This window comes from Trematomus bernacchii, unplaced genomic scaffold (assembly GCF_902827165.1).
Source record: "Trematomus bernacchii unplaced genomic scaffold, fTreBer1.1, whole genome shotgun sequence".
NCBI lineage: Eukaryota > Metazoa > Chordata > Actinopteri > Perciformes > Nototheniidae > Trematomus > Trematomus bernacchii.
The window spans coordinates 4,565,029-4,574,055 of NW_022987821.1; the positions used below are offsets into that span (position 1 = coordinate 4,565,029).

At 43.4% G+C, this 9,027-nt stretch overlaps 1 protein-coding gene across 1 annotated transcript in view; it reads left to right on the forward strand.

Annotated features, from left to right (window-relative positions):
• Positions 1 to 8,678, forward strand: part of LOC117498881 (E3 ubiquitin-protein ligase Midline-1-like) — a 28,988-nt gene extending 20,310 nt beyond the window's left edge. The window contains exons 4-10 of the mRNA XM_034151040.1: positions 2,095 to 2,202; positions 3,594 to 3,742; positions 4,155 to 4,282; positions 5,301 to 5,444; positions 7,200 to 7,361; positions 7,513 to 7,720; positions 7,808 to 8,678. Coding sequence (XP_034006931.1) covers positions 2,095 to 2,202; positions 3,594 to 3,742; positions 4,155 to 4,282; positions 5,301 to 5,444; positions 7,200 to 7,361; positions 7,513 to 7,720; positions 7,808 to 8,156 — 1,248 coding nt within the window. The 3' untranslated portion in view covers positions 8,157 to 8,678. The remainder of the gene's footprint in view (positions 1 to 2,094; positions 2,203 to 3,593; positions 3,743 to 4,154; positions 4,283 to 5,300; positions 5,445 to 7,199; positions 7,362 to 7,512; positions 7,721 to 7,807) is intronic.
• The last annotated feature ends 349 nt before the right edge of the window (positions 8,679 to 9,027 follow it).

Genomic DNA, 9,027 nt, shown 5'->3' on the forward strand with positions numbered 1-9,027 from the left:
TTACCTCCCTCGAGGAAAGCTCAGTTTGGGTGCCTTTCAACAACTTTGCATATCCTGGAGGACTGAGTCATTTATGAATGTGTGTGTGTGTGTGTGTAATGTGTGTGTTTGAGTTTCTGAGACTAAATGAATCACGTAATGTCTCCACCAGGGAGCAATCTGTCATACTGTTCACATGCTCCAGAGGGCTCTGCCCACAGCCATTAGATGCTCCACATCTTTGCACATGATGTACTTTGGTAAAACACTGTGCGTGCGTGTGTGTGTTTGGCTACTTAATCAGTCTACTGCATTAACCAATTACCCACAGATCGACTACTATAATGTTTGACACTCTTTGTCTAAATGTTAAAATATTCGTTTTTACTGGAATGATTTGTAAGTGACCGCAGTGTGTGTGTGTGTGTGTGTGTGTGTGTGTCCTTGCAGCCTTGTGGGCGGTGGCTCCAGTCAGATGAGCAATATTGGAGGACGTCATGTTTATTCACATTTAGTTTTTAATTATAAAATGCCAGGCAAAGTGAATCAGCAAAGAATACTTTCCCTTCAGATCTAGTTTAGTTGGGAGCTTTTGATGACCCAAATGTTAAATGTGTACAACATGCCACAAAGACATACCATATATACATGTTTTTTCACAGAGTAAGCCGTTTAACATCTCCAGCTTCCCAGGAGCTGTCACAATGACATCGGAGGCTCCAATTAGCTGTGTTGAAAACCAGATGCACTGGCGGTTTCATTATACAGCTTAGCACGTCTTCACGTACTGAAAGCATTGTAATCCAGGTGGCAAATTGTTTCTCTTGGCAACACAGGCCCAGAAAAGCACATACATGCCGTTTAAAAGGCCACGCTGAGGATATTGAGGAAGTCCTTTCCAGCCCTTGTTTGGCTCGATGTAGGAAAGGCAAACGACTCCCCGTGATGTCATTATTAAAACACCTGTCAACATGCGTGTGTGTAACGGAGAGCGTATGAATAACTTGGTGGCTTGGCAACCCTCACTGCAGACTTCACTTTCATTGCTCCCCGTGCTATCGCTTTACCACAGCGAGAAGAACACACTTTACAAGGTGCTGAAAGGAGCACTAGGAAATGACCAAAATGAGAAACTGCACATTATGGTAGGACCTGCAGTCTTATAATTGCATTTGAACAGCTTTTATAGCACACTGTACAGGCTCCAAGTGAATCAAACACCCCGCAGAATGCAGCTGCATGCTGGTTTTCCTCTAAAGACCCTCATGGCAAAACAACCCTGGATAAAATCAGCACGGCACTTTCCCAAACACCTTCTTAAACTAAATTAAACCTTTTCCATTAAGTTTCATTGCCATCATTGTTGTGTTTGAACCCACTGCCACCACTCCTTTAATATAAAGTTACGACAGCAATAGACTTTAGCTATAAAGTCAGTTTCTACATTTGAACGTTTTTACAACCCTAAGACGTGAATTTATAACAAAGATTGCATTTTAATCTTGTTTTTATCGGATAATGTGAACAATGATAAATGTTTCATTACAAAACACTATTATTTCCAAACTCGTCCTAAATGTCTACCATGGAAAAAATAGCTACTTCTTTGCCTAAATCACTCCCTTTTCCCCCCAAAACCAAGCCCTAATAAGATGGTCAGTCAGGCAAAAATTACATAATGTCATTGGAAATCGATGATGGTACTATTATAAGCAATCGAATTGAATCTAATGGTGGACGAGTGGCTAACACTAAAACTGGGATACTGACAGCTCTAGAGCCTCACAAAGGTAATTTAAAAATGAAATGCAACCTATTAAATTCTATTTTAGTCCCACACTGGTTCTTCTGCATATTCCTGAGTGTCATGTCTGCTCTCTTTCTGCTTATTGTTACTTGTCACTCATCCCTCCAGCCAGCGGGAGACAAAATGGCTGAATACGGCTCGTCTTCCTCAAGTACTTGCTTCAGACGCATTGGCTGATGGATGGAAATGACATTCTGTCCCTCGGCCGACACGTTACATAGCCACTAAATGTATATATCGCTCTCTGTTCGCAGCATCCATCAGTTTCTTCCTTTTATTTCATGCTCTGTGTGTGAATTGGTTCTCAGGTGAACGCGACCCGTCAGGAGGGCAAGCTCCTGGAGGAGTGTGATGTCCTGATCGAAATTATCCAGCAGAGGAGGCAGATCATCGGGAGCAAGATCAAGGAGGGGAAGGTGAGGTGAACACGGGGGCGAGGGATGACATTTATTTCGCTTTTCTGTCTATTTTATACCCACATTTCACTTTAATATCCTTTCTTAGCTGTGAATGGACTACAATGTGTCATCTTTTTAAAGGCTTCCATGCAGTGTTGTCAATTTCCTGTCCAACTACAAACAACATTAATTCATTTCACCATTTCCTCACATTTAATTATCATCAATTTGATATTCCATAGTGCAAAAAAAAAAAAAATCCTTTATTCATGCTTGGATACAATGAAATGTCCAAATGTGCTTCGAATCAGAGTCTGGCATTCACAGTCAAAAGATTGGATTGCAACAGACTGCTAATGTCATCCTCTTTGTTCCTCACTATTACATCCCATGTGCGTTGAAAGCACTCCAAGTCACCATCAGAGCCCATTTATCCGTCTATTGCAATACTTTGTTACAGCCACTTGACCTTCTATGGTGAGCAGACGGCAAACTGTTCAGCTGCCTCAAATTCAAACCCCTTCCATTCCAACAGAAGGGAGAAACTCTCAGACCGGCCAAAACTAGAGCATATGGGACAGCACGTGTATTACAAAACCCGGATCTTTTTCTCTTCAAAGCTGCATCTAATAAGACACGAGACCCACGAGGGATTGATTTCCATTGTGTCATACTTTTTTTTAGAGTTTCTTTTATAACACAATGAGGACAATGGATTTGGATTGCAATTACAGTGTTTTGGGTTCTCTGACTGCTGATCAAAAGTCCTTTAACCTCAACCCAGTCACTGACCTCAATCTGTCTCTTTACATCTCCGCTCATACTGTGTGGAGAAAGGAATGATACTGGGGGGCAATTGCGTGCAATAGAATCATCGTATCGCCATGAAAATCAGGTATTAGCACGGACATGGGAGAAGATTAACCCACTCATTTAACCCTTCACTGTTTCCTATTCAATCTCATGAAGCTTAGACGTGCAATCACAACCTCTTAGTTTCTCCACGACATCAAGAGAAAGAGGTAACCTTGAAGTGTCTGTTTCATGTAGACTCAAAAGAAACCTTTTATACAAAACCTCAGAAAACAGAAAACAAGAAGGAGGGCCAGAACATATGAGCTGTGACACTGAACACTATAGACGCCTTCATGCCCTTTGCTATAAGTCACCACCTTTAATGTTCATAGCATTAAGAAAACATGACGTAATACAAGACTATGTGCATCATGTGACCTTTTGTGTGTGACTTGGAAATGTTAACATCCATCGTCTTGTAGCAATAAAACCGTATTCTCTGGGGTCGTTTCCTGTCATCTGCTCTGATTATGTTCTCATCGTTAACCAACCCCGCCATCCCACCCTGGTTTTCATGCATTCTTGGTCTGAATATGTGATCCCTTCCTCTCCAGACACAAAGGATTCGGAAGCTCGCCCAACAGATCTCCAACTGCAAGCAGTGCATCGAGAGGTCCTCGGCCCTCATCACGCAGGCCGATCAGACGCTGAAAGAAACTGATCACGCGCGCTTCCTGCAGACCGCCAAGTGCATCAACGAGAGGTCAGAGAGCCCACACACAGTGATATTATTCTGCAAACTTAAGGTCTAGTTTTAAGGATAGGGCAAAGAGTGCACTTTCAGAAACAATTTAAGTACTTTTTGCACTTGAATTCCCCACGAGTCAACACTTTAAAGTTGGGAAGCCATCTTTAATTTAACATAATCTTATTCTCTTACCCCCTCCTCAAGCTTTCTGACTAATTAATTTGGCAGCTGAGAACAACACTTGGTGTCCATTATGTGCATCTCAGGAGTGACTGAAATAAAAATAAATCATTATGCTGGAGTCCTTCAAACTAAAGTATTCTTTCAGAAACAGAGGCTGATTTAATTCAACTTTTGAGGAGTTTGTTAATACTGTTTCTTAATTCATCAGATAAGCACGCTAAATGTCCTTGTTTCTGTGATCTAGGGTTTCAATGGCATCAGCATCAACTCAAGTGCTGATCCCTGAGATAAACCTAACGGACACCTTCGACACGGTCGCCCTGGACTTCACCAGAGAGAAGAAGCTGCTGGAAAATCTGGATTACCTTACTGGTAAACCTTTGTGTTTGAATCAAAGTCATTTCTTGATTGTTTTTCATTCATAGAAGTCAAAGTGAAAAGGCATTTTAATTCTTTATTATCTGCAAAAATGAATCCAAAGCAAGTAATACTTTTTGTCTGATTTATAGCTGGCCCTTTATTCCATTCCTCGTTGACCATAAAACCAAACAAGCCTTTAATCAAACTTCTACTCCGGCTTTTAAAAAAAAACACACTTTGTTTTTCTTTCATTCATTTGAAGTCGCTGCTGTCTTCAAGCACTGTGTTTGAAGGAGCACGCCCCAGCCCATTAACTCAAAAAATTAATTTTCAACATTAATTTCCGACGTCCCATTTGCGAGGACCCATCAAAATGTCACGGCGTGAATTATGAGCGCGCCGGGGACAAATACAAGGCATCGTATGTAGTGGATTTGAAGGTCTGTGAAAATGGCTGGCTCATATTTATTCTCTGCGACGCATGAGGGCTTCGCTGGAGGGCCTTTTCACTAAGTGAATCACTCCACTATGTGCAGCCACTCATGGCAGAGGGGTCGGGAGAGGGGGAGAGTGACAGACACAGAAAGAGATAGGAAGTGGCTTTACAATCAATTTAGGCTTGCCTTTGTATCTTACTTCAGTCCACTCTCTCTCTGGTAGAGGTTTTGTGAATACAAAAGTTTAGAACTAGAACACATGCATAGCGGACACATGAGTGTAAGAACGCTTATGTAACAACAAGGGTTATGATTTTTACTCTCACCACTGCCTTGATGTGAGACGTGTAAGTGAATATTTGATTATTTCTCTTCTGCAACGCTTTAATTGCTCAGCCTACCACTCTAGTGGAAAGAACATCTTCAGTCCGCTGTGTAATGAAGCTTTTGCACTCATAAATGAAAACGTACGAGGTTAATTGGGGCTACTCTATGTGATGATTTTGCAATATTAGAATTTGCAACTATGTTCAATAGAAAATTATAAGCATTAGATCTTGTTCGATGACTCTCCTTTTTCTCACTCTCTACAGCTCCGAATGCTCCGTGCATACGGGAAGAGTTGTGCACGGCGTCCTACGACACTATCTCTGTCCACTGGACGTCTGATGATGAGTTCACGGTGGTATCCTATGAGCTGCAGTATGCTATCTTTACTGGACAGTCTAACATTGCCAGTAAGTACCTCTACTGGGACATGTCTCCATGCTTTAATGTTCAAAAAGCTGCAGCACCTCTGTTCACCCTCTGTCTGAAACCAGAGTCTGCTCTGATTTGTTAGCTGGTCGGCTCTGTAGTGATTGCTCAACCGGTTAGATTTTAGCCTTTGCAGACCATTGACATGCACACAAACCTATATAACACACGCTGGGGAAGGGAGAACCCCAAAGAGCACAATTGGGCCCCTTTAAAACAAAATGTATCTAGTGGACTGGCCGTTGTCCCGCACCTTGCATTTGAATATTTATACAAATATGCTCTTCAGACTTTTCTTTTACCATTTAAAGACTTTGTACAGATCTGAGGTCTGGAAGTACAATCATGCCGCTCTACTTGTGGCCACGAGCTCCCCTAAGGCAGCTGAGTTGAAGTGCTTCACTAAAAGCCGAGGTAGCGGTGGAAGTGGAACCTCCTGAAGTGAAGCCTGCAGCCTTCATGCCACTCTCACCCTCTGATGTTGTCACACATCAATGGACTGTAGCCAGTGACAGATGAAAGGAGGACGTGGTTCGACAATGGTGCAGCATATCATTCAAATGGGTGTAAATAAGATCTTACGTCAATACTTCCTCAATGTTTAAATAGCACAGTTGGAAACTATGCTAACATCTTTGCATCTTCTTGTACTTTACCTAGTTGAAAGGATGTTTGGAACAGACAGCTATTAAGCTAATGTGACATTTCCCTTTCTTGCCTCTCTCACGTTCACATCCCTGTCTCTTTCTGTTCACCGGGACGCTGTGATTTCTCTCACCTTATGTTTTCACATCCCATAATGTCAGAGTGTTGGCATCCGAGTCACACTCCAGGAAATCCCCCCAGAGACTCAGATGAATCACTTAATGAGAAGGGAAAGGTTGATTGAATAAAAACACAGAAACAACATGCTTAAGCGTAATTGTTAAGCACAGTTATCTTAATTAGAGTTCCTGTGGGAAAGGTGTCTTAATGTGATAAGAAAGAGTGACTCTATTACTATGTGTGTGATTACAATGTATTTCATTTAGGTCTTTAAGAGTATACCAGTAGGAATAGCAGCAGTAGTTACTTTAAATGCATGCCTTTTTCACAAATGATTCGACTAGGAACCAGAAAGGAAACATGCATCTATAACTCCTGATATACAATCTGTTGTTTTCAGGCTGATATTCTACTCCACAAAAACATATTTGATACTGCTTAACAACATAAGAAGAGAAGCCAACAAAAGGCATCCTATTTCTTGACAGTTCTTGAGTAGCATTGTAAGAAAGGAAAACTGAGGCTGCTGGTTATGAAAGATTATTAACTTCTGTGTGGCCAACAAACAGATTGCCTTCCTCAGGGGAACAAAGCCACGACATGAACATGCATACAGTACATGCAGTCATTAGGATGTTGCACTGCAGTATGACGTGCAACTCAATGAAACACATGCTAAATGACCCACATAAACCTGAGTGAGCACAGTGCAGCCATGAAGCCAACGAGGTGTGAACGGTTTCCTCTTGTGCCTTTTCACACCCTCTCACCTGTGCCCACTGCCACAGGCTCGCACACCACGGATCATTGAGTACACCATCCTCTCACGCCACTCTACTGTACATCAGGGGCATTTTGAAGTAAATACATTATTTTAGGGTAAAAAAAATACGATTTCTTAGCGAGTCTTCCCTCCCTGTCATGTGTGCCTCTTTCTCCTTATCTCACCCTCCTCTCCCCTCTCTCCCCAGGTCTGTGTAACTCTTTGGAGAGCTGGATGATTGTTCCCAACATCAAGCAGAACCACTACACGGTGCACGGTCTGCAGAGCGGCACCAAGTATATCTTCGTTGTCAAGGCCATTAACCAAGCAGGAAGCAGGAGCAGCGAGCCGGGGACTCTGAAGACCAACAGTAAGCACAAGACCACTCCATATCGGGTCAATCTTTACTATAATATAAACGACAAGTGTTTTGTTTAAGATATTATGGAAATGGGAACATAAATGAGCCGTTCTGTGTAAAGCATGTTTCTAATGTTTCCAATCACTTTCTCCTCCACAAGGCCAGCCCTTCAAGCTGGACCCCAAATCGGCCCACAAGAAGCTGAAGGTGTCCCACGACAACCTGACGGTGGAGCGCGACGAAACCACGTCCAAGAAGGGCCACAGCCAGGAGCGCTTCACCAGCCAGAACAGCTACGGCGTGGTGGGGAACGTCTACATCGACAGCGGCCGCCACTACTGGGAGGCTTTGATCGGAGGGAGCACATGGTGAGTTTAACAGATCCAAACGATTCTAAATCAGAGTTTGTGGGGTTGTTTGAGTAAAGCTTCACAGAATATCCCCTTCCCTCTCAGGTACGCTGTGGGTATTGCCTACAAATCAGCTCCAAAGCACGAGTGGATCGGCAAGAACTCGGCCTCCTGGGTGCTCTGCCGCTGCAACAACTCCTGGGTGGTTCGCCACAACAGCAAGGAGCTGGCCATCGAGCCCTCGCCCCACCTGCGGCGCGTCGGGATCCTGTTGGACTACGACGCCGGCTCCGTGAGCTTCTACGACGCCGTGGGCTCCCAGCACCTGCACACATTCCACGTGTCCTTCGTGCAGCCCGTGTGCCCCGTGTTCAACGTGTGGAATAAGTGTCTGACGATTCTGTCCGGCCTACCCATCCCGGACCACCTCGAGGGGCTGGAGCTCGACAACTGAAATCTACGGACTGGCGAGAATAAATACGAATGAACTGGACGGTTATTTTGTTAAAGCTGCATTGGGTAGGACTTGTGGAAATGATCATCTTTGGATAGAGAACAGAAGAGTATCCCATGTTTTCAAATCAGATTTGCTCTAGTTATATTACATGTTTGCACCTAGAGGTAATACAAAAAACATTTAAAATCACTCTCTCTATCCAAATAATTCAAAGACCAGTTGTGCAAAATGACCTAGTGCAGCTTTAGTATGTGAAGAAGAGATGTCTGGAGTGATGTCTTATCAAGCTTCTCGTGTGATTTTCAGTTGATTTCTTATAGCAAATATAGCTCTGGTTCATGTATTGTTTGACTCAAGACGGATTGATAGGGAGCAGCAGTCGATCCAGGAGGACCAGGAAAAGGACGGAGCTGAGCCAGGAATTCTTACTCTAACGGAGCGTCCACACAGCAGCGTTAAAAAAATCTTCTAACGCTTCTGCCCATTCACTTTGAATGGGGTGACGTCACTTTGCCTCACTTTTCGCCGAACTGCATTGTGGGAAGCAGAGCGGAGATTTTCAGGATTTTCAGGATTCAAAGTTGAGCAATGTTCAACTTTTGAAGCTGAGGTAGAAGCGTCAGCCAATCAAATCCCGTTTATGCAAATCTGACAGTTCAAGCGCTAGCCAATCAAACCGCGTGTATGCTGGGAGAGACATACCGCAGGTCATTTCCTCATATTCCAAAAAATGGAGGAGAAATTAATTATAGCGGTAGGGAATCACCCGGTGCTTTATGACCAGTCCCTATTTACCTACCGGGATACAAACCGGAGGAGCCAGGCATGGAGGGAGGTGGCAGAGACGGTGGTAGGTTTACGCCTGTTT